The following is a 25896-nucleotide window of genomic DNA, read 5'->3' on the forward strand; positions in this document are numbered from 1 at the left end:
GCAGGGAGACTGAAGACGGCACTTTTTGCAAAGACTCAAGATGGCACTTGGAGACACAAGGTGGCTTCTTCTTTAAAAGCCATTCAGTGACAAAACCGGCTGCCTGGGGTTCCTGAGAGGATTCATCACACACAACTGCTCTGAATAATCAGTTGATTATGCCCAGGAATCGTAACCACATCTTAAACCCAGTTGGCACACAGCACAAGGCCTCTTGGGAATGGATAAAGAGTACTTACTGGGTAAAGAACTGCTTCTTTACGCACTTGACATTTACAACGGACGACCATGGCTCCCCAGATTCTGTGGTCTTGTGGGTAACCCTGCCCCTACCGCTTCCACAACTGCACAGGGTGGGATGGCTTCCTAAGCCTGTCCTTCAGGAGCAGAGGCCCGCTTGCTGGCCGTCTTCTCCAGCAGCTCCTCTCCACGCTAGTCCAGTGCCCACAAGAGCAGCACAGTGCAGGCTTGGGGGGGGGGGAAAGGGGCAGTGGAAGCAGCTGGAGGGAAGTCCGCAGACCCATCTCCTGGTCCTGCTTCAGGACACTTAACAGGTGAGCAGCGGCCACTCCTGGGGCTTGGTTTCCTATCTGTGAAGCAGGAATGTTGACTTCAGTCAACTGGCCATGCATAAAGGGTGCTGAAGGCGCCAGGGATAACTGGCTGGTAGTCTCTCTGGGTCAGCAGACTCTGGGAGGTCCTCTGATTTAAGTTTGCACATGCTGATATGAGGGGATACACCACCGGTGGAACTCCACGCCTGGGTCCAAGCAGCTCCCAGCATGGAAAATGAACATTTCCATTACAGAACGAATATGAAAGGGGTGCTGGTTGATTCCAGCTTTGTGGTCTTCGCTAGTGAGAGTATACAAGCTTGTTAAGGGCCCAGATAAACACTCAGGATTACATGTGAAGTGGTTTCCTCTTAACACATCTCAATTCACCAGATGGCTTTCTCTGAAAGTTTCTATTTCATTTCAGAAAACTCTCCATTTCCCCAAGGCACAGAGATCACAACATAAACATGAGATATTTTAAAAATATTTTCTATTTTTCCAGTATTTAAAGTAATTAAACAGTACCACAAGGGCTAGCTCTATTCTAGCTAGACTCTCCCTACCCTAAAAGGAAAAGCAGGGAAGGAAAATGTGAAAACTTCCTGAAGTCAGCTAGAGCATCAAGAGTCAATCAGCCAGCCCACTTGCAATCTTCTGTTCTGGGTAGGTGAAGCAATCAAGGAAAGTTGAATCTTTCTAAACTCATGTGTGCTAGTATTTCAAAGGTACAAGAACCTACAGCTAAAACCAGATGGTTTTTAAAAATCACCAGGAAGACCAAGTTTGAAAACTGCATTGCTGTCCTAAGTGGTAATGAAAGGCAGAAAACATTAAAAAAAACAAGAAAGAAAGGAATACTTCCTAAGGAAAACTGGCTTCCACATCCTTCAGTGAACTTGCCCGAATATGAAACCAACATGATCCTACCCAAGAAGAGACAAGAGAGCTCGGGGTCAAAGCCACCACCTCTGAATGCAGATGCCGGGTACATTAGGATCTGTCTCCCAACAAAACACAGGCATGCAGGCATTATGTAAACTCTTCCCTGGATTACTGCTTACTCAGACAACCCCTTTAAGCAATAAAGTTTGATTTAAAATTGAAATCTCAAGTAACCTACACACAATTTTTAAAATGAAAACACTCACATTTTTGTTTCATAGTCCTTCCAAGCTTTATCAAAGGGCTTTTTCAGATCCTATAAACAAAGAGGCAACAATTAAGAACTAATCATTAACTTCTGGGCAACAAAATTCCTTGTCCCAAGCCAGTCCTGAACAAAGCATTAATTTCTGTAATAAATGATCCATGGAATATCGTGCAAATTTTTTTAAAATGAGACTACAGGCTTTTAATAAGGCCCATGGGTGAGGTGGCATTTTTCTCTTTTATGGTATTTATTACAGAGTACATGAAATGTACACAAAAACAAAGCCACTGTGCAATGTCTGTCTCCCAGCTGTCCTACTCATGACCCTATCACCTGGAAACTGCTATCTACCCTAGGTGTACAATTAAACCTGAAACGATATCAACTTGAGAATGCTTCAGTGTATGTCTCTGAGACTGAGAGGTCTCAGCAGAAGTCCCCAAGATGGGCCAAGACCCACAAATCATGTGCAGATGCAGCTGAAGGTCTCAGGTGTCCCAAGGGCTCAGCCTGCCCCACATCCCCTCCCCCTCGAAGCCCCGTGGTGTAAGAGCACCCAGAAGAGCAGGAGTGTGAGTACATACTCCTTTCACTCCTTTCAGGTCTCCTTTCAGCAAACTGTCCAAAGGGAAGGAGATGATGTTGTTCATATTCTGAATCTAAAAAATAAAAGCAAAAGATGATTTTTTAAAAAAAATTCACTTCCATTTTTAATCTAAAGTAGTCACAGCAAGCACACTGGAGGACATTCAATAATTATTAACCTTCTGGTGAGACCAGACCAGCACAAAAGGATAGCCTTATTCCCGCTCAGACTCCTTATCTTTTTATTTCACAAGATATATTAAATGAATGCTCATATGTGTAAATATTTCACAATGTAAGTTTGTGAAATAACAGTAAGTAGAAATAAAAAGTGAAAATTGGCCTGGCATCAGTGGCTTATACCTGTAATCCTAGCTACTCAGGAAGCTGAGATCTGAAGATTGTGGTTCAAAGCCAGCTGGGGCATCAAAGTCCATGAGACTCTAATCCCCAATTAACCAGAAGTGGCACTTGAGGTGGCACCTCAAGTGGCAGAGCACTAGCTTTGAGCTGAAGAGCTCAGGGATAAGACCCAGGCCCAGAGTTCAAGCCCCACAACTGACAGAAGAAAAAAAGCAAAAATCACTTTGCAGAGCCTTGAAGAAAAGAAACTACAACCTATTCCCTTGGCTTCCCAGCCCCCACCCTATTCTACATTGCCTTGCCAACATGGAGGCAGGCAACCATCTGTGGGAAGAGCCAGGAGTGGGCGCTGGTATGAGGAGAAGTGAGTATGTGAGTGAGTGAGCAGATGTCAGTGAGAGAATGAGCACTGTCACTGTGAAGACAGCAATGAGTGTGAGAGGGAGGTATGACTAGAGTGTGTCTGGGGGGGGGTGACTAGGTGAAGGTGTGAGTGGGAGGGAGAAGGAAGGTGGGGGGAGGGAGGGCTACATGTATGTGGGCTAACACAGGAAAAGGAGACAACCAAAGACAGCAAAGGCAGGAGGAGTCTGGGTGTCCTCGCTGATACGCGATGGGGCACCCTAGATTCAACTGAATGGACTCAGCCTTCCTGGCACACTCAGGGCACACTCATTAATTAGTTATGTCATAGCAAACCAGGTTGTCACACACACTTTTTAAAAATCAAAGTTGCAGTGCTCTGGCTGGGAGAAGGTCCAGGTACACAGTCTGACCCAAGATTCTCTCTCCAGAGGGAACAGAGCCTGACGAGCGCCAGCAAGCACTGGGCCCTGCAGGCCGCTATGTCCCCATCACACAAGAGAGCAGGGGAGGGCCAGGATCTGGGACTTTGGAGCCTCCACATTTGTTGTCAAAATCAAGTCAAGGCACTTTCTTTTTAGTACAATTGCCTTCACTAGGAGGATAACACAGGCAATAATTTAAGGCGATAGAGGTGATTTCCCCACTATTCAGAGCATGACATTTTCAAACTTGCCTGAAAAATACTGTTAGGGTATATAATAAATAATACCTGCCCAACAACCAATTCTCCCAAACAAGAAATGAATGGCTGCGGCTCCAGAAGCGTTTGAGTCATTTTTGTTTAGCACTAAAGTCAATCTTTGTCCTGCTGGACTTGGCATTCCTCCAGGGCGAATTATCATCTGCTGTGACTTGTGAGGGTTGCCCAAAAGGAGAAACTGACAAATAATCCATTTAAGGTGAGGTCCATGGGTGACAGCAAACACAATAACAGGCCCGCCATAACTAATCCCTAAGAGCGAGCACACCTGGGTCTCCATGGGAACTGCTCAGCAAGGCCCCCACAATCCCGCTCTGTGGCACTCTTGGCATGTTCCTTGCTACTGACCCCCCCCCCACCAGCCAGCACATCATCATGACATACAGCCATGCTACACCAAGTTCTGTCTTGTCTTCCAGGCCCTTCCATACATACAGTCCCCACATCACAGGCCTAACTGGGGCCTGGTGCTTCTTTGCTCCCTGTCAAGGGCTCTTTGTCTCTGCCTGTCCCAATTCCTCTGTCACAGCTGCCAGGCTCACCTGGGTCTGTGTCTCTAATGAATACTAAACTTCTTGTTCCTGAATTTAGGACCTTCTACAATTCGTCTTCTTTGCTTGCTTCTTTCCATCCACACAGTCAGCCTACTAAACTCTGCTTCCCGGATGTGACGCCCATCTTCAATCTACCCCATATACGGACTGTCAGGGTCCGTAACTCATTTGAGTAGAAACTGAAGGATCAACTGCCCCACGAAGCAGCCCAGTATGACCTCAGGAAGTCATCACTCCCACAACTCCCTTCATGTTTTCTTTTCTTTCCATTTTCCAGCACTTGGCAGGTCCTGCCTGCTCCCAGCTGACTGACCTGATGAGGTATGTGCCCACCTGTGAGACATTCTACCCACCCCACCGTGCCTGAGGATGAGGCTCAAACAGCACTGGCGGGGTAAATCATGCTTTAATATTTTCTGAGCATCTAGAACCTGAGGGACAGCTATAGAGACTTCAGATATAACCTGAATTATCTACACTTACCTTTAAACCAGATAGATCCGAGTGTGGGTGTGGCAGCACAAGCCTATAATCCTACCCCTCTAGAGACAGAGGTAGGAGGAATGCAAGTTCAAGGTAGCCTGGCTATATTGAGTTCCAGGCCAGCCTGGGCTATAGCAGAGATCATGTCCCCCCCCAATAAAACCAAATGTAATTTAGCAAATGCACATATAAATCAGTCAATTCATTCATCACATATGTATTGAGTCTGTTTCATGGACAACACTAGCTGTGAAGGTAGATGAAACAATGCCTAAGCCATGTGCACACATGCAGCAGCGCAGATTACAGAGAGCAGTGGCTCCTCTCACGGACCCTGGGGCTTCAGGTAGAAGCAGTTAGGCCGTGGTGAAAGATACCTGTCCCACTTGCTGACCCTTGCAATGCTGCTCACTCACGTATGTATACACACAGTGCCACAGTACCTCATAGACACGCAGATTGTGTCCTAATGCCAGAGCCAATGTGGATGAGACGCATGCCAGGACTGTCACCTGCCGCGCAGACTCCCAGACACTCAGAGCAGTGGAACCAGAGGCAGTGGGTGATTGGCCACAGCATAAGTGGGGGGAAGAGAGCAAGATGCTCAAAGATTAAAGAGAGGGACCTCCCATCAGGCTGCTGATGAAGAGGAGGGGCATGAAAGTAGGAAGGTGTGCATGAGTGGGAAAAGCGAGATTCTGTATGGCAAGGAAAAAAGAATATGAATTGCCATTTCGTTTTACATCTATTCTGGGGCTATCTGCTATTTAATTCAAATGTGAATTTAGGTACTAATGGGAGATTACTGGAGAGAGAAGAGGAAGGAGATGCAGAGAAGAGCGAACAATCTGCAGATACCCATTGCTCAGCCAGCACATTTTCATTCCTCATTCATTTTAGCAGTGAGTGATTCCTGGGCTGGGCACTGGGACAGAACCCACGGCCTTTGGTGGACAGATGCTCAAGGGCCAATCACAACACAGGAGGCAGACACAGTCTTAGGAGAGCAGGAAGACACAGACGCGGGAAGCATGGGGCGGGTTGCGGGGGGGGGGGGGGGCTGTTAGACAGGACCTCAGGAATTTCCCTCATCAGGGGAAGGAAATAAGCTGCCTATTTAAGTAAACCACAAACAGATCCCATCCGCCATAAAGAAAACAGCAGAGGGTTTTCTATGAAAGCTTGCTTTTATCCTACACACCAGGGAAACTTGTTGTATAGGAGATGGATGTAAGACAGACTTTAAAAGTCATAAGTAGACTGGTGGGGCAGGGCAGCCCAGGCAATGCAAGGAGGCAGGGGCGCAGCACAGAGGCTGTTGGACCCTCAAGGCTAGGAAGAAAAGCTGGGGCACCAGGTCAACCAAGGGAGTCTTGGTTAATATTCACAAAGTTTTCTTCGTAAGAGTTTCAACAGGGGCTGGGAGTATGGTCTAGTGACAGGGTGCTTGCTCATCTACCATGCACAAGGCTCTGGATTCGATTCCTCCGTACCACATATACAGAAAAGGCCAGAAGTGGCACTATGGGCACAAGTGGCAGAGTGCTAGCCTTGTGCAAAAAGTGTCCAAGGAGGGGTCAGGAGTTTGGTCTAGTGGTAGAGTGCTTGCCTAGCATGCACAAAGACCTGGGTTCAATTCCTCAGTATCACGTACATAGAAAAAAACCAGAAGTGGTGCTGTGGCTCAAATGGTAGAGCTTTAGCCTTGAGAAAACCCAAGGACAGTGCTCAGCCCCTAAGACAAGCCCAGGACTGGCAAAAAAAAAAAAAAAAAAAAAAGTGTCCAAGGACAGTGCCTAGGCCCTGAGTTCAAGCCCCAGGACTGGCACATGTTATCAACAGGAACTGAAGGTAGACTAGTGGTTGTCTAAGGCTAGAAGAGATTAACTGTAAGGACAGTGAGAGAATGTCCTAGAATGAGATGGAGAACGGGAAGGTCACTGGTGGCTCTCACTAAAAGTAAAATATACTTCAAAAAAGCTGCCCATTTAAGAAAGGCATTGTTGGGAATGTAAACAGAGTAAACTTCAGGGGCCAGTCGTGTGACATGTACAGCCTAAAGGCATGTGCTACAGGGAAGACTTTCCAGGAATGGTCTCTGGCCTCTCCATCCTCTGCCTGGCCAAAGAGCAGAGGATCTAAGCATCCTGCAGCAAGACCTGTGGCAGGAAGGGTGAGAACCACAATCCTCCTCACTGTGTTGGAGAAGCTAGGGGAAGAACCGTCCTCACTAACTAATGGTCAGGAAAATGAATATACACCCAGGACGAGGGGACTATCCCTGGGCTTGCTCTGGCTGTTCTAGCCTCCTCTCTATGAGCAATGGAATCTTTATGGATGAAAGCTCCAAAGAAAGACGTGGGCCCCCACTCGGAATGTTCTTCTTAGCTCCAAGCAAGAATCAGTTTTGTCCTATACTCTGACTTACACTCGATATAACCATTACAAAAAAATGGGCTTCTGAAGCTACAAGCACACCTGAAAACAAACGATCACTTGACCACTGCTATAAACTATAGGCCAACCAGTGTGCAATCTGTTAATCCCCCCTCCTCCTTTCTTCCTCTTCCTATCTTTGTTTCCCACAGTTCACTTGAATATGTCTAATAAGCCAGTCCACGTCAGATATCTACAATCTTACAAGTACAAATAAAGTGATTTGGCCAGCCAGGCAGACAGCAGGTGTGGATGCTGAAGGCCAAGAACAAAACCATTATGTAATGCCACAGCTGATTAGCAAAGTGGAGGAGGGTATGGCCACCGAAGCCACTATGTTTTACTGCTCCTCTGAATTTTTATTTATTTGGCCTTAAAACTCCCTCAGTCTACTTCTATTACTTCCTACCTGGCTCACAAAAGTCTCCTCTAGGGGCTGGGAGTTTGGACTAGTAGTAGAGTATTTGCCTAACGTGCACGAAGACCTGGGTTCAATTCCTCGGTACCACATACATAGAATAATAAAAGCTGGAAGTGGTGCTGAGGCTCAAGTGGTAGAGCTCTAGCCTTGAGAAAGTCCAAGGACAGTGCTCAGGCCCCTGAGCTCAAGCCCAGGACTGGCAAAAAAAAAAAAAGGTCCCCCTTACCCTTCTGGTCACTGGTCCCTGGAACTTGAAGCCCACTCACCCCAGGTTGGGTAAGGGCTGTGTCTCTCTAACCTAGGCATCTAGTAAATCCTTGCCAGATGACCTTGCCCTAAGGGTTAATTGGTGTGGAAACTAGGATTCTTAAATCCCAGCTCTTTTTATTTTCTTTTGCATTTTATTAGAATCAATTAGTTGTACAAGGAAACTTCATTTGTCATTTCTACATATTCACACTACATATCCTGTCCAGACTCACTCTACCCATCTCCTTTCCTGACCCTTCCAAACCAGATTACCTATGTCACACCAGTACAAAGCATTTTAACCCATTCCCTTCCTTCCCCCTCTACTTGCCCTCCTCTCCTCCCACTAGAATCCCCATCCAGGACGACTGTTTTTACATTCTGATCCTTTTTTTCTTTTCTGTGTATGCTAATGGTTCAAAGGGATTCATGTGAATAACCATGGTATTTCACAACTGCATATTTAGAACTCTAATCAGACTGACTTCTCATTTGCTCTCAAATGTCTCAAATTCCCCCACATCCCTTAAGCTTCAACAGCTTTCAGAGTTTCATTTTGCTACCTTGATCTACATACGCAATGTATTTTTGTACTGCTCACCCTCTAACACTCTTCCTCCCATTCACCTCAAATAGTTCCACAATGACAAACATGATACACACAGAGATACATATAAAATCTGTGTATATTATACATTGTTGTTAAATCTTTCAAGTCTAGTAGCCACATACAATCTTTGTCCTGAACTTGGCTTACTTTGTTTGCTTAAACATGAAACTCTCTGTTTCCAATCATTTCCCTGAAGTCAATTCTTTTTTAATATCTGAAAGGCAGTATATTGTGTATATGTACTATATTTCTTGATCCATTCATCAGATGTAGGGCATCAGGGCTATTTTCATAGCTTGGCTACTCTAAACAGTGCTGTAATGAACAGGTTTCTCTACTGTATTTGGTGCTATTGTAACTACATTCCAATATATAGCAGGAGCAGTATAGCTGGATTCTATGATTTTTTAAAATTTACTGAGAAGTTTCCATCCTGATTTTCATAGTGGCCGCACTATTTATACTCTAATCAACAGTATAACAGGGTTTCTTTTCCCCTGCATCCTCAATATTTGTTGTTTATCTTCTTGCTGATGGTCATTCTCACTGGAATGAGATGAAATCTCAATGTCATTCTGATTTCTTTTTATGGTCAGGGATACTGAGCATGTCATAATGTACTTATTGGTCATTTCTTCTTCTTTCCAGAATTGTCTATTAGTTTATTTGTTCACATATTAACCGGGTAGGTTCTTTGGGAGTTATTTTTAAGTTCCCTGTATACTCTGGTTATTAATCCTGTGTCAGATGTACAGTTGGCAAAGATTTTCTCATTCTGTAGGCTGTCTCATTAGTCCAGTCCTTTGCTGTGCAGAAGGCTTTTTAGTTTAATACAATCACATTTGTCAATCTTATTTGCTGAGCTACTGGGGTTTTATTGAGAAAATTACCACCTATGCCAGCATGTTCTACTGTTTTCTCTATTTTTACCTGTGGCAATTTCAAGGTTGCAGGTCTTACATTAAAATCCTTGGTCCACTTTGAATTCAGATGGCGGTCTAGTTTCAGTCTGTCATGTAGATATTCAATTCTCACAGTACCATTTGTTGAACAGGCTATCTTTTTCTCTAACGTGTATAGTTGGACTCTGTCAAAAATCTGATCGCTGAACCAGTATGGATTTATTTCTGAATTTTCTGTTCAATTTCCATGTCTGTTTTTATGCCAGAACCACGCAGCTCTCTATTTTTAAGGAACAAGCTAAAAGTCATCAGGCAGAATCTAGTTCCAGCACCGTGAATCTAAACAGAGAACAGATCCCCCCAGAGCTCTCCTCTAAAACCTTCCACTTCCTGGCTTCTCACAAAGATCACTTTCTCACTACCTGGTGTGAACATGGCCAAAGAATCTTACTTGAAACTCATTTGTGTCATATCACTTATTTTATTTAATGTGTTCAATGTGTGAGAATCTTAGGGGGTGAGAAGATGACGTTTTGAGATGAGCAGTTTTTCCTTTCCTTTTAATTTGAGCTAATGCTGCTTGATCACAAGAGTTAATCAGGAAAATTCAAGGCTTCAAAGAAAGGTAGACTACCTGCTCACCAGAGGCAATACCTCCTGGTCAGAGGGCAGAGGATGCGTGGGACACCACACCCCCATTCCGTTAGTGGTGTTTTTAGCAGTTTTCAGCATTAGTGAGACGATGGACACTGGTTGAACCTCAGGTTCCTCTGCTGTACTGGCCACCATTCAAGTGGCAATGGTCACACGTGGCAATCGCCCTATAACATGGAAAAATAAGCACACTTCCTGCCAGTGCAAGGAGTCCACTATAACAGCTTGTGAGGCAGGCGCTCTATTACTTCAGCCACACTTTTAGCCCCTAAAAAAAAAAAATTTTTTTTTTGGCCAGCCTGGCTTGAACTCATGGCTTGAGCATTGTTCTTGGGCTTTTTCAAGGCCAGAGCTCTATCGCTTGAGCCACAGCACCACTTCTGGATTTTTCTATGTGTGTGGTACTGAGGAATTGAATCTGGCTCTGTGCATGCGAGGCAAGCACTCTACCACTAGGCCAAACTCTCGGCCCTTAAAAAAAATTGTGTGTGCCCGTACAGGAGCTTGAACTCAGAACTTGCACTCTTGCTTGGCTTTCTTGCTCCCAGCAGGTATCTGACAACTTGAATCACACTTTTTGTCCTTTAAAAAAATTTTTTTTCAGGGAGTCGGGAGAGTGTGGCCTAGTAGTAGAGTACCTGCCTGGCATGCACAAAACCCTGGCTCGATTCTTCAGTACCACATACACAGAAAAAGCCAGAAGTGGCGCTGTGGCCCGGGTGGTAGAGTGCTAGCCCTGAGAAAGCTCAAGGACAGTGCCCAGACTCTGAGTTCAAGCCCCAGAACGGGGGAAAAAGAAAAATTAAGTCTCACATTGTTCAACACCTAAAAATGAATGAGTCTAAGAGCTGAAAAAAATTGAAGACAGTTTTGTTGGGGTACAATTCAAAAAATAAACACATTTTATGTGTGTGGTTTAAGTTATGACACATAAATATCAGAGAAAGCACTGCCAAAATTCAGGGAATGAACAGAGTCACACTCCCAAAAGCTCCTTCTTCCCAGCCTTGGTCTCAGATAATCACTGATCCCCACTGATCACTTCTCCTGTCACCACGGAATGGTTTGCATTTTCCAGATTTAGAATTTAGAATTTTAGAGATGGTCTTCAGCATGAACTTCTCTCTTCTGGCTTTTTCCACAAAGACCTCGAGGCTGGCTGTAGTTGTTTTGCTGTTCCTTTGCACATCTGCACTGACAGTTCTTTCCGTTCCACGTGCTGACCAGGTACACCACAACTTCTTCACCCAAATACTCTGACGGTCTCCATTTGTTTCCAGTTTGGGTGCTACTACAGACATACAAATGAAGTTGTATGTGTTTGTGGAGCAGGCATAGGCACAGCAGCCTTTTGATAAGGTGACATTTGAACGGAGTGTGAAGGGTGTGAGGCAGAAACTCACAAAGACAGATGGAAAAACAGCCAACGCCAATGTGGTAAGACAGAGTGGCCCCATCAGGCTTGGGGTGCTTGTTTGAAAGAATGGGCACCTAGGCTGAAACAGTGTTGAAAGGGCAGAAAGTACAATCCTCTGAAGAAGCCACAGTATGACACAGGGCCACTCTCATAATTATGTGGAGAAGCAGAAGAGGCCATCTCTACGTTAGACACAGAATTCTGTCCCTAGAGTGCACAATGGAGGGAATGGAGTTCTCTACTCAGAGAACTCTACTCTCAGAGTAGAGAACTCCAAAGTCCAATTCTTCCCTTAGTGTACAACTGAAGTGCCTGAAAGCACCCTGGTTTTCCCAGGTGGAGGCTCACGGTGGACACAGGGTGGGACAGGCTAGGCTGACTGGCAGTGCCAACAGGGGGCGTCCTGGAAAAATCAGGAAACCTCAGGGCGAAACCTTCTTCTGGGCCATGCTTCCACATGTGTGCAGGCACAGACATGAACATGTGGTCTGGTGACACCCTCTGCAGAAGGCCCTTGAAAACAGATGTGCCCTGCCCTGAGTCTCTTGGCAGCAAAGTTGCTCTCATAGTTTAATTAAAACAGAGAGGAAATGCTCGTGCCCATATTGAGTGTCAAACTCAAACTTAAAGATCAAAACAACCGCCTGCCAAAAACACCCTGGCAACTTTCACACCAGAGAAGGGAGAAGAAACTGCTGACCTCACTCCCAGTTTTCACACACTTCCCTGGCAGTCATACTGCTTTGATCTTTCAGGTTTAAGTGGAGAGAAAACAGTGACTTTCTGCTCCCCTCGCCAGTAGAATAAATGTTGAGTCTGTACCCAAGCATCAGCCTCCGAAGACCTTCTGAAGGCCAGGCCGGGGGTGGTGGGGCATGGAAGAGTCCCGGACTCCTGCACTCACCTGATGTTCAATAAATCATCAACCAAGAATTCCAGTACCTTCCAAATGTGCTACTTCTGAGAATGCAAGGTTGGAAACTACTTGCCCTAGTCTCAGCTAGACCTGTGGCCAGCTGCAGTTTCCCCAAGCGGAATGTCAGGACCACAGTCAGAACCTCTAGAGCAACAGTTCCCAAGGGGTAACTCTGGCAGAGGTTCTTCTTTTTTTGGAGAGTGGGGGGTGTCAAGAACAGCTCTGGTGTTGGAATCCACAGTTTCACGCTTGCTAGGCCCCCATTCCACTAGAAAATGTCTTAGAAATGCCTATTTCTAAGAATGCTAGTCTGTCACAGCACCTGAGCCAGGGACCTCAGCCCTTACCATACCTACGCTTTACCATGCTTACTTCTCAGTAACCCCACGCCACAGGCTCTGGGCAAGTTACAGGCGATTCCAGTGATGCTGTGTGGTGCTTGGCCACTGTCCTGGGAGTGCCAACCAAGCAAATTCTGTCCAAGTGCTTTGGAAACCAAAGCTGCACTGCACAAGTATCGAGGTGAGTTACTAAGGTGGTTTAGATTTTAGCCTGTGATTAACAAACAGCTGGAAATTCTCAAAGAAAGTGGAGTGTACACAACAAAGCCAGGCCTTTGAATTCCCTGCCTGCTCCCTACAGCTGGTGCTTTCTGGCTGGGCACATCACCCACAGGAGGATAAAAGGACACCTAGGCTTCTCAGTCACAAGCCCCCTCTATTCTTGGCAGGATCGCATCTCTCCCTAGTCTCTTCTCCAGGACTTCCTCATGCCAGACTTCTCCAGCCTCACCTCATGGTCCTCTTCCTGTTGCTGCAACTTGGCTTCTGCCTTTTTAGTCAGGGGAGAGTCACAATGTGATAGCTGCCTCATCACCAAAGCTGTGGCGCTCTGTGGCCAGTGAGCTGACCCCACCTCTCCCCACAGCCTCTAGTCCAGCCTTCCCACACAAATATCTAGGCTCTGACACACAAGTTGTTTCTTCTTCTTCTTTTTTTTTTTTTTTAGGCACACAATTTTTAAAAGAGGATTGTGACACGTGACTAGCACTTAGTAGCAAGAGGCAGAAGAATAACAAGGCCAGCCCCAGCTACATGATCTTGTCTTTTAAAAAAAAAGCAAGGACTAGACTGTGTCTCAGTAGTAGAGCATTTGTCTAAAATGCACAAGGCCCTGGCTTTGACCTCAGCACTAGGGGTGAATGGATGCGGGGTCAGAGGTTCCCCCCAGTAGAAGCAGCTGCATACAACAAACGTAAACCCTGCTTGAGTTCACTAATCCTCTCTAATGACTCTTCCACTCATTATGGCTCCCACACATTGGGGAAGTTGTAAAGACTGATATGTATTTGCATACCTTGCAATCATGTCATGTGAAGGTAAACTCAGCAAACCTGTAACAGAACCCACCTCCACCCCAAAGGAGCCAGAGCTCCAAGTCCACAGGCAGCCACTGCTTACCAGGCTGCGAGGGCTGTCCACAGAACACAGGGCATTCTAGTAAAAGCCAGACTGGAGCTACAGAGTCCAATGCATGGCATCAGAATGGGCACAGCATCAGAAGGTACCCAGGCTTTGCCTCTTTCATCTTTTTTCTGTATCCAAGCCTCTGCAACTCTGACCTCTGCCACTACAGTTTTCTCACAGACCACAGACCACATTACCAAGGTAATGCTGTCTCCCACAAAGAAACAGTATCAAAATACAACATACACACCTTAAGGAGGAACAATCAAAACATACACTTCTGCATTAGCTGGAACTTTTTTTTTTCTTTTGTGAGTCCTGGGACTTCAACTCGGGGCCTGGGCACTTTCCCGGGGCATCTTTTTGCTCAAGGCTAGCACTCTACCAGGCTAGCACTCTACCAGTTGAGCCGCCTCACCACTTCATATTGCTCTTCCACATGGCCCATTTCCACAGGAAACCCCGAGTCCCTCTTCTACTGCCCATTCTCTGCAGGCAGAGTCAACAGACATTTACCTAGGCGGCTATCCTTTCAGAAACTCGTCCCCCATTGCAAGTCTGGCACTAAAAAGTGGGAAATCTCTCAGATTCTCTCACACGCATCTGGGAAAGGAAAAGAAGCTAAGAAGGCAGACTGGCTTTCTGACCCTGTTAACATGGCATGTGTTGCACTTCTGGAGCTGCCTGGCTTCACCCATACCTGCATGGCTGCAGAGAAGACTCACGGGTCTTAACAGGAAGAACTCAATAGGAAGAAAATCTTGCTTTGTATGAGGCCAGCCTTTTTTTGATTGTGCTCCAAGTGTTTTAGAAACATCCTTTGGGGCCTCAAAGTAGGCAGGTGGTAATTATTATTCTTTCTGGAATGTTAGCCACACAGAATGTTTTATAAATGCCTGAGGGAAAGCAAGAGAACGGCTTTGAAAGTATGAGGCAGGACAGATGTGACCAAAAACCAGAATAAGAATGGTATACAAAATACCAAAAAAGGAGAGTTTTCCTATAATCAGCTCAGCAGCTTCTAGAAAATCAGACCTGATGGGTGCTAATTTGGGCTCAAATAAGGTTCTTCCCTTATCTTTGCTGGGAAACAAGACCAACAGCCCCAACTCCCTGAAGTGAAAGCTGAAATGAAAGCAATGTCCACACCCTCAAGGCTAGTGTGGCCTGGGGTTAGTCACTTCACAGACCCTAACAACTGTCAGCATAGCTGGGTGCTAGGAAGTGCTTTACAAAATAAAGCATCCAGGTCCAGGAGTTTGGTCTAGTGGTAGAGTGCTTGCCTAGCATGCACGAAGACCCGGGTTCCATTCCTCAGTGCCACATACATAGAAAAAAGCCGGAAGTGGTGCTGAGGCTCAAGTGGTAGAGTTCTAGCCTTGAGAAAGTCCAAGGACAGTGCTCAGGCCCTGAGCTCAAGCCCAGGACTGGCATCCACATGCCCAGGCAGATGGCTGTGTCTCATTCTGGAAAGATGAGGGGTCTGGGCCTAGGCACCCTCTTTTCCTTCCTCAGGGAGTTGATAAAAGTCACAGTGCACAAACAAGTTGGGGAGGGGTCTTTTATTATTGTGTTCACCTAACGTTAAAATGGAAGTCGTACAGGCTCTTCTACACCCGAAACTCGGAAACCAACTATCCATAACACCCAACTCAACACACCGTCTTGTCCTCTGAGCCGCCAGAATTCCTGACGCTTGGCAGCAACTTGGACCTGCAGCGATTTCTTAAGAATCACAAGTGGCAACACTAAGGATGGTGAGAGAGATACTAGTCACAACATCCAGGCCTTACCCTGCTTTCTCCAGAAAACAAAACAAAAATACCCACAGACCGGCTTCGGGCTGATTGAGCAGCTGATCATGTAACTGAAAACAAGCCAGTCTACTCCAGGCTTCATTATGGAGGATGGTGTGGTGGCCCTGAGCTAGCAGGTACCACCAAAAGTGGCCAAGGACTCTGAGCCTCCTCAGAGAGCTCGGCACACCATCCAGGGCCTCCATTACCCCATCTATATGGTGGGATTGCTACAAGGATTAAATAAGCTAAAGTAGGGTTTTTTTGTTTTTTGTTTTTTTTTTGCCAGTCCTGGGCTTGAGCTCAGGGCCTGAACACTGTCCTTGGACTTTCTCAAGGCTAGAGCTCTACCACTTGAGCCTCAACACCACTTCCGGCTTCTTTCTATGTATGTGGTACCGAGGAATCAAACCCGGGTCTTCATGCATGCTAGGCAAGCACTTTAACCACTAGGCCAAACTCCCGGCCCTTTTTTTTTTTTTTAAAGGCTATCTTCTACACACAAATCAGCTATAACAGTTCAGGTACGGAGAATAGCTGACCAAAGGTAAAGAAGCTGGCTCCTGTGCCCAGCATCCTCAGCTGTCCTGGGAAGGCCGCTTTCTAGGTTCCTGCTCAACAGCCCTCGGGACATCCCAACCAACTCCCCTGATTGTCTGTCACTATCTGCCTTTCTGCATTGGGTCCTGTCCCAGACTCTGTTTCCTCTTTCCCAGCTTCACTTGTCCTTTTGCTAAAAAGTACATTCTGTAGGAGTTTCAGGAAAAAGACTGGTGGGAGGTAAACTTTTTGAGTATTGCTTCTCTATTTTTTTCCCTCGGTCCTGGGGCTTGAACTGTGGGCCTGGGTACTATCCAGGGTATTTTGTGTTCAAGGCTAGCACTCTACCACTTGAACCACAGTTCCATTTCCAGGGGTTTTGGTGATTCACAGACTCTCTCATCCAGACTGTCTTAGAACTATGGTCCTCAGTTCTTAGCCTCCTGAGTAGGTAGGATTACAGGCATGAGTCACAGGGTACCCGGCTTGCTTCTCTAGCTAATACCACCTCTAGATCTGTGCTCCAGCTCAGGTGGCTGGATGTGAGTCCACGTGATTTGTTCCACATCATACAGCATCTCAGTCAGTACGACTACTGAGATGTCCACAGCCTCTCCGATTCTGAATACTCTATATTTTCTGGAAGTTTTCAAGGCCTTTTGCTATTTCACTGAGCTACCTTTGAGTGGGTCTGTTCCCTTATTGTACTGGGTATGTGAGATCCCTCAGGCTGCTAGACCTTGGGTTTTGATTTATGCCCTTTTATGACTCCTACATGAGTTCTTTCTTTTTTCTTTTTTTTCTGGCCAGTCCTGGGGTTTGAACCAGGACCTGGGCACTGTCCCTGAGCTTCTTTTGCTCAAGGCTAGTACACCACCACTTGAGTCACAGTGCCATTTCTGGCTTTTTCTGTGTATGTGGTTCTGAGGCATTGAACCCAGGGTTTCATGCATGGTAGACAAACACTCTACCACTAGGCCACGGTCCCAACTTAGTTCTGACCCTCCTACTCTGAACCTTTTGTTGGTGTGTGTGTGTGTGTGTGTGTGTGTGTGTGTGTGTGTGTGTGTGTGTGTGTGTGTGTGTGTGTGTGTGTGTGTGTGTGTGTGTTGTATCCTAGGGCTTGAACTTGGGGCCTGGGGACTGTCCCTGGGTTTTTTTGCTCAAAGCTAATACTTTACCACTTAAGCCACAGCTTCACTTCTGGTTTGTTTTCTCTCCTTCTTTTTTGCTGATTAATTAGAGATAAGTCTCAGGGACTTTCCTGCCTGGGCTGGCTTCAAACCATAAACCTCAGATCTCAGCCTCCTGAGTAGCTAGGATTAGAGGTATGAGCCACCAGTGCCTGGCCCTTCTTGTTGGATTTTTAACTTTATATTTCTACTGGTCTCTACTACCCACCATTTTCATTAAGAACCAGTAGCTGGTCTTCTCCTGTGCAGACACAAAGTCTCTGGGTTTCTCCAGAAAATTAGAGCTTCTCTGAATGTTTTCTTCTGCTCTTTGCATGTCCTCTTTCTCCTACTGCTTACTCCAGTTTCTGTTGCTCATTTGTACTTCACAAGGACGCAGCAGGAAGCAGACTGGCCATTCCACTTGTGTGGAAGGGACTCCACCAAGGAGGAGATGGCATCTGACTTCTTCCCAGGGGTCCCCACCATGTCACCCTAGGCTTTACCCTAGGATCATGCAATTTCTCCACCTGACAAACAATCCTGCACTCTTCCCTTCCCAGTGGTGAGCCCACCTCTACACGCCTGCCAGAATCTAGGGACAGCAGCTCCACTGCACACAGGCTGCCACCCTGTATGGCACAGGAACAAAGGGCGACAAACTCCCTCAGAGTCCCAGAAATTGCAAATTTATTTCCAAGTCAAAAACAGAGCCAGAGTAGCAACTTTTTAGTTTTACCATTTCCAGTGGAAATATTTACAAGTGAAGAGGGGACAGAGACCAAAAGCCTTGGTCTCGCTCTTTGCCCTGTGGTAGTTAACACAAGTGCTATGTCCTGATCTCCGCCCTTCCAAGGCCAGGCTTCCAAGCCCCTACCAGTGCATCTCAAGAATGGTGGGCTGTTCCTCATTGCTACCAGCTCATGGAGAGGGGAAAAGAGAAAGGCATGATTGCAGCCTACACAGAGAGCACCATTGAGCTCCTGACCGGGTCCTCTGAGACCCTTAGGAGCAGCTGAGGAAGACAAACAGGAAAGAGATGCTGGGTGATCCCCAGGGCCCACTCTGCTGAGAAGACACCACCCCAGCGGGGTCACACACAGCCCTCTCACTGTCTAGGTCAGAACTCGGTTCCCACAGCAAGGATACACAGAGCTGCTTCCAAGCAAGCCCTGCCACAGGCGATCGATCCTACCAACTCTGCTTCCACTTCCTAGTCTACATCTAGGAGCCTTTAAATAGCCATGGAAATTTCTGTACGCTGATTATAGGTTACCTTGCTGTCTAAGATGGGTCTGTAGCATATTTATTAAATATTATCAGCTTGAATGTCTGCTATAATTACCAGAAACAGAGACAGGATCGAAACAGTTAAGAGCTGAAGCCAGAGGTCTGCAGGAAGAGAAATACATTTACCCATGATACCCTGCAGCTGTGTGCTTTTAAAATGCCAAGTTGAATTTAAAACGTTGGGCTAGAGTAAAAATTAGATTTTGCTTTATTCCACCTTGACGCAATGTGTGAGGGAGCTAGGGAAAGCATGCGTAGTCAACCGAGCCCCAGGCAGGCCTCATGGCCAGCCACCCTCCCTCGGGCTTCCACACCGCAGCTGCTTGGGCGCCGTGGTCACTAACCAGGTTTTTGAAGAGCGCCGTCAGCTCCTTGGTAAACACGGAGAACTTCAGGAATGCACTCCCTAAGTCTGGGTCATCTCTGCACACACAGTTGCCACCGAACTTCTCCAGAGCCTGGGTATACTGCTCCTCGTTCTCCACATGGGCTGGAAGAACAAGTGGGGGGTCATTAGTGTACCCAGCACTGTCCCCCATCCTTCTCGGTTTACAGGGACAGAAATAATACTGACAGCCTAATAACCCACCATGTCACTAGTAAGTCTTGAGAAGAGGCAAGGTAGGTAGGGGGCAAGAACCCCATCCAGGTGACAGGTTCCAGAGCACCAGGTGAAAACTCCTAGACACGCCCACCCTCCCCCGCCTCCCAGGCCTCTTCCTCCACCAGACCACGAAAGGACCCAGCCCACATTCCCCAAACTCTTCTAAAAACTCAGTGAGAGACTGTTGGCTCCTTCCCAGGTGAAGCTCAGGGCATCCATTCAGAACCAAACACCTCTTCACACAGGGACAGAAGCCCAAGGATTCTAGTGTGGATGTAGCAAACAATGGAGAAAATTAACCTAGGTTTCCCGTGAGACTCTTTTTTTTTTTTTTTTTTTTTTTTTTTTTGCCAGTCCTGGGCTCGAGCTCAGGGCCTGAGCACTGTCCTTGGACTTTCTCAAGGCTAGAGCTCTACCACTTGAGCCTCAGCACCACTTCTGGCTTTTTTCTATGTATGTGGTACCGAGGAATCGAACCCAGGTCTTCATGCATGCTAGGCAAGCACTTTAACCACTACGCCAAACTCCCGGCCCCGTCCCGTGAGACTCTTATCTCCAATAAATTACTCAGAAAAGGCTGGAAGTGGGGCTGTGGCTCAAGTGGTAGAGAGCTACACTTGAGTAGAAGAAGCTCAGAGATAGTACCCAGGGCCCTGAATTCAGGACTCAGGGAGAAGGAAAGGCCTGCTGGGATACAAACAAGAAAATCCAAGGGAAACAAGGCTCAGCACAGAACCTGTAGCACCAATGATGTGTCACACGAAGCACAACTGTGTGTTTCTAAATTTCAGGATGGGTATTCCTTCTTTTAGCAGTGATAGGAAGCTAGGACTCAAAGGGACCAAATAACTTATCCTGGGAAATAAGTAAATGGTAGCTGGGCTTTAAACCCAATGTGTCTGCTTTGTCAGCACATCCCTTTTCCCCTAAGGACTCTAACCTTGTCTAAAACTAAAAGACCCAAGTTTTAGGTTTTTACATTCTCTTTCAGGTGGATCAGTAGTAGCTCTTTTTCCAATTATACACCTAAAATGTGTGGTTAACAAGTGCAGGACAGGTCCGTTCAAACCGCATACTATTTTTTAAAACTATCTCTAAGGTAGTGGTCAAGACACAGGCAGTTCAGTGCGGTCTCAGAACAGAGCTGATGGCAGAAGTGGACTGCCAATGTCGGAAAGTGTTATGTGGCAGGAGAGGTGAGAATGCCGAACCCTGGCTCGTCTTAGGGGCTACTGGGCTTCCCAATGATGCCAAAAGGGGAGGTGTATAGATATTTCCTTCCAGGGCAAATGAAGCCCCTAAGCATCTTGCTGACATGCCCAGGACCTCACACTATGAGAACAGAGGTCCACCAGAAGTCACCGACTCACTGCATACATCACTCCAAGTTGAAGATTTTCCTACTAGTAGTTGCTTTTATCCTTTTACCAAAAACAAACTTAAAATAGGAACCTTTAAAAAAAAATGGCCTGGGAATAAAGTTTTTGGAAAGATTCCAAACTGGCTCTATCAGTTGTTTATTTACATAATTGTGAAAGCTGTTCCCAGGGGCATTCACTCTCCAGCACCCTTCCCCCATTCAAATCTATCTTCTAATTCGTAATTCAGGGCCAAGAACCGCTCATCCAGGAGAGGATGTGGGATATAAGAATCTGAGTTGCAGAGGCCAATCTAGAGACCCTAGTTCCTCCCAGTTCTACCCAATAGGTCCCTATTTCCTACTCTTCATTGCACAAAACCCACCAATACACTCAGAGGGTGAACTGACAGACCGCCTCAGAAACCAACGGTAAGAACAAGTACCTGCACAAGCTAAGCATAAAGGCAAGGGTTAAGTTTTGTTGTATGCTTTTTAGTTTACCTGATTCTATTGTTTTAGAAACTATCAAGAAGGCCCAGTACATGAGTTAAGCAAAACTGAATGGACCTAAAAGGATCGAAAGGCGACATTACTCCCCCTTAACGGGCTACATACACATATACAACCTTGAGAGGTCAAAGAGGCCCACTGCACAGTGAGGAGGCAAGCCACCATGTGTGGTGCCAGGGGAGGGGCTCCCCAGCCATGCGCCTCAACTGCCCCCGCTTTCAACACAAATGTCCCGTACATTGCTTCCGATCCTGCTTCAGGGGTATGACGGGGATGAAAGCCTCCAGAAAAAAGACACACTGTGCCAAGTGCTTGGGGATTTCAGATGCCAAGAAGAGAGTATTTGGGCTGAGGTTTCAAGGATGGTGGAACAGGAGGGCGCTGGGGGAACACCAGAGAGTCCCTTGTGTGTTCAGCATCTTTAACACTTCCTCTCCCAGGGGTCCTGTCTGCATGCAGCTCTCAGCTCTGAAACAGGAGGCAGCATAAGCCTCATGTCCACTGCTGAGTTCTGTCACTCTAAGGATTCAGAAAGAGGATCCAGGGGAGGGAGACAAAACCTTCACCAAGGTCACACAGCTAATTTGCAGCAGAGCTGCAATAGACCATTAGTTTTCTAACTCTCTATCCAATGCTCTTCCTCCACTAGGAACTAGCTGCTTCTGCATTTGCTCATCATCTTATCATTATCTTTGCTCCAGGAAGACTAAGGCAAGGTTACAACTTCCAGACAAGAAGCACACAGCTGGCCCGGGAGTTTGGCCTAGCGGTTAAAGTGCTTGCCTAGCATGCACAAAGACCCGGGTTCGATTCCTCGGTATCCCACATACACAACCAAGCCGGAAGTGGCAGAGACGAGACACAACCAAGCCGGAAGTGGCAGAGACGAGACTGCAACAAGCGACAGAGAGCGAAAGCAAGCAAGCAGAGCCCAACCGAGTGGTGGCCAGAGCGAGCGGGGCCGGAGCGTGCGGGAGCGAGCCGAGCCAGAGCCAGTGGGGCCGGAGCGAGCGGGGCCGGAGCGAGCGGGGCCAGAAAGAGAAGGGGGCCAAAAAAAAAAAAAAAAAGAAGCACACAGCTGTTCACCCAAATACTAGTGCCTCTGCCATCAACAAAGCAAAAGGAATTGGGGGCCTGTGCACTAACCTGACAGCCCCTGGGCCCCTCCAGCCTCCACTGGGCCCCTCCCTCCAGCCCTCTGCTCCAGGCCAGACCATAGCCACCTGGAATCTGGCTGAGGAAAAGGTGCCTGCTGGGGGCACATTCCAGCCACACATCCAGCTTGTGAAGACTGCACCCAAGGGAAGAGGAATGCTTCCACGGCAGCAGCTCTGCAAACACTGTCCAGATGTGACATGAGGATTAATACTCATATGTGCACATTCTACATAAGGATAATCTTCGGCACAACTCATTTGCAGAGAACATGCCATAATGACAACCACACAGCACCTGGTTTGAGATCTAATCTGTAGTACACAATCCTAAAATGAACAATGTCCTAAATGCTAAGATAAAACCATTTCTTACTAGGCTCTCTCTTTTCTTGTTATGTACCATGAGAGAGCCATTTTTAGACTTCATTTACAGAGGATACACTGAAGTCTTAAAAAGCAATTGGGCTGGGGGCCGGAAGTTTGGCCTAGTGGTAGAGTGCTTGCCTAGCACGCATGCAAGCCCGAGTTCAATTCCTCAGTACCACATACATAGAAAAAAAAAAGCCAGAGTGGTGCTGAGGCTCAAGTGGTGGAGCTCTAGCCTTGAGAAAATCCAAGGACAGTGCTCAGGTCCTGAGCTCAAGGCCAGGACTGGCAAAAAAAAAAAAAAAAAAAAAAAAAAAAAAAAAAAATTGGGCCACTCAATAATCCCACTTCCAGTCATCTATCCTGTATACGCAGGACAATTTGTATCCTGTACACAGGACAATTTGTAGTGACAATGAAACAGGCCCCAAGGAGAGGAGATCGCTAAGGAACAGTGTATCTGTATAGTGGAATAGGGTCTGCTTTTAAAACAAGGATACAGGAGTAGAAGATAGAATGCTGACTTTAGAGTTGAATCTTCAGGGGCCGGGAATTTTTGGCCTAGTGGTAGAGTGCTTGCCTAGCATGCATAAAGACCTGGGTTTGATTCCTTAGTACCACATATATAGAAAAAGCCGGAAATGGTGTTGTAGCTCAAGTGGTAGAGCTCTAGCCTTGAGAAAACCCAAGGACAGTGCTCAGGCTGAATTCAAGCCCCAGGACTGGCCGAAAAAAAAAAAAAAAAGAAGAATCTTTAGATCCAACTTTATAAAATATAAAATACAGAGAGGAGGCTGAAAGGAAAACCCACCAAAATGCTAACAGAACAGTGGTGGTAAAAATGGCGCGAACCCATATCTATAGCCAATACATAGCATGCAGTGGCCAACACTATCTAGACATCGTTTTATGCATCCAGAGGTATCTATTTCTCAGGTGAGGAAACAGGTTCCAGGTGCACAACCAGCACAGGGCCACAAGCTGGGCACAGACGGCTCATCACCAGTAATCCTAGCTATTTGGGGGGATAGTTTAAGCCCAGCTCTGGCAACGAGTTTATAAGACCACTTCTCCACCCACAGCTGAGTGTGATGATGTGCGCCTGTCACCCTAGCCGTCTGAAATCACCGCAGGCTGAAATCAGGAGGATCACAGTTCAATCCCAAGCAGAGAAAAATCCAAGAGACTACTGTATCAATGCAAGAGTCTGGATATGGTGGTACATGCCCATCATTCTAGCTACCACAAGAAGCCTAGCACAGACAGACCACCATCCAGGCATACTAAAAAAACAACCAGCACAAAAGAGGGCTAGAGGCATGGCTCACTGGTATGGCACCTGCCTAGTAAGAATAATGCTCAAAGTTCAAACCCTGGTACTGCCCAAAACAAAACAAAACAAACAAAAACTGCTTCACTTCCATCAAAACTTTCCTAAGACTTCCTGTTGGCCCTGAGTCCTTAGGAAACCACAGTCCCCTCAGATGTAGTCCAGTGGTACATGCAGATGTGCTTGGGGACAACACAGGCAGCAACAGTTCCTAAGGCCAAGGTGGGGGGCCTGGCGGGTCAGGGATTGCTGCACTCTGTCTCAGATTCTGTTTTAGGTCAAAGATCCTTCCTTTCAGGGATAGCTGAAAGTCAGTATGAACAATATAACACACCCCCAGTTGGCTCACTAACACCCTGCTCACCTCTGCAAGCCAAGGGGGGGAAGAGCTGACAGATGTATGCTTTGTTTCCGTAATGTTGGTGCTTTCAGTCTCTTTAGATTATAGACTCGAAACACAGAGAGCACCTGCATTCGCTGTATTTCCGTTCTATATTTACTAGGTGTCCATTATCCTAAGGAGCAAACCCAGTTGTGCTGGAAACTACTATGCAGCAAGTTGCGGTGAATACAAAGCTTCCTCAGAGCCTCTGAGCTCCAGAGCCGGACTCCATCTGAGAGGGAGATGCAGAAACCAGGCCTTTCGACACACACGATGACACGAAGGCAATTCACCTTGCTCGGTATGGCTAGAGCCCGGGAAGAGGCAGCCACATGGTTGAGGATCAGATGATGGACTCCATCCAGGTAGTGCTGAAAGGCTTTACAGGGGGACATGAAGTCTACATCTAAGAAAGATGGATTTGGAGAGGATACGGATGAACGAAGACTAGAACCTGCCAACTTCACGAGACAAATATCAAAAATGATCCACTATGATACCAAGTGCTGGAGATAGAAACAGGAAGGGGTAACCCCTCCAGAATGGGATGTAGCAAGATTTCTGGCCTTTTCCTCCTGTAGAATCTGTAGTGCAAGATTAGCTCCTGGCTACCTGACTCATCCCTAGACTCCTCTTCATCCAAGCTGCCTGAACCCTGGCTACTCCAAGGCCAGTAAAAATGCCTTCTCCAGGTGGCTGGCATTCAAAGCTGGATGGATACAATCTTCACCGAATGTGACTACACACAATTAGAAATAATGCCCAACTGCATCACTGTCCTTTCATGGAGGAAGAGTTCGTGCCAGCAAAACAATGTGATTAGCCATGGCACAGTGTCTACCACTGTAAGCTGCGTTCAGACTTCAGCCTACTTTCCCTTTGTTTTTAATCCCATCATACCTACCAATCAGATTCCCATTACACGGCTGGCCCACACCTCACCACCAGTGAGGATAACTCACTCATCCCTCAGCAACAGTGCAATGGCTGCTGGGAGACCTAGCTCTCCATATGCACATGACAGCTACCACTCAGACCACAGAGCCTGCACAGATGAATCATCTTTCAGTTCCACACCATCCCCATAGGGTTTGAGATGAACCATAGGTTCAGAGGTCTCTGCTGCACAGTCGGCCAGTGTGTGACACTAAGGTTAGCAGTCCAGGGTGACTGCAGCTACCGGTGAAAGCTCACAGAGCTGCTCACAGGCAGTTCACAGGCAGTTCAGACACCTGGGCATCTTGGTTTGCTCAGTCATCTTTATTGGGGACCTCGGAGGAACACCAATAGAAATCAGAAGACTGACCTGGATAATCTGTCTTCTCTCTTTTGTTTGAGACTAAGATGAGTTAGGCTATATGGTTTTGCTCACTGGCTAGTGCTCTACCACCTGAGCTACCCCTCCAATCCCTGGATGATCTCACTAATAACTATTTTATGCAAACGCATCTGAGGAAGCCCATGTCTCTTATCAACCGGTATACAGGCCCGCTGTGTACCACAGGAAAGAAGCTGGGCCCAGACAGGCCTCGATTTTGTATTCAAACACACACCATGACA

At 46.7% G+C, this 25896-nt stretch overlaps 1 protein-coding gene and 1 long non-coding RNA gene across 5 annotated transcripts in view; one reads left to right on the top strand and one right to left on the bottom strand.

The window, feature by feature from the left end:
• The window catches only part of Asap2 (ArfGAP with SH3 domain, ankyrin repeat and PH domain 2), a 141923-nt gene that overhangs the window by 60623 nt on the left and 55404 nt on the right, over positions 1–25896 (bottom strand). For all 4 annotated transcript variants that reach the window (XM_090337482.1, XM_090337481.1, XM_090337480.1 and 1 more), the window contains exons 3-5: positions 18972–19117; positions 2292–2366; positions 1706–1755 (exon numbers count right to left, since the gene is read on the bottom strand). In XM_090337482.1, coding sequence (XP_090193608.1) covers positions 1706–1755; positions 2292–2366; positions 18972–19117 — 271 coding nt within the window. The remainder of the gene's footprint in view (positions 1–1705; positions 1756–2291; positions 2367–18971; positions 19118–25896) is intronic.
• LOC150061116 (uncharacterized) lies at positions 4155–5627 on the top strand. The gene is made up of 3 exons (XR_016536296.1): positions 4155–4267; positions 4553–4669; positions 5547–5627. It is a non-coding gene; the product is annotated as an uncharacterized LOC150061116 (long non-coding RNA).

The sequence above is a fragment of the Megascapheus bottae genome, chromosome 7 (assembly GCF_031878675.1).
Source record: "Megascapheus bottae isolate mThoBot1 chromosome 7, mThoBot2.hap1, whole genome shotgun sequence".
Lineage (NCBI taxonomy): Eukaryota > Metazoa > Chordata > Mammalia > Rodentia > Geomyidae > Megascapheus > Megascapheus bottae.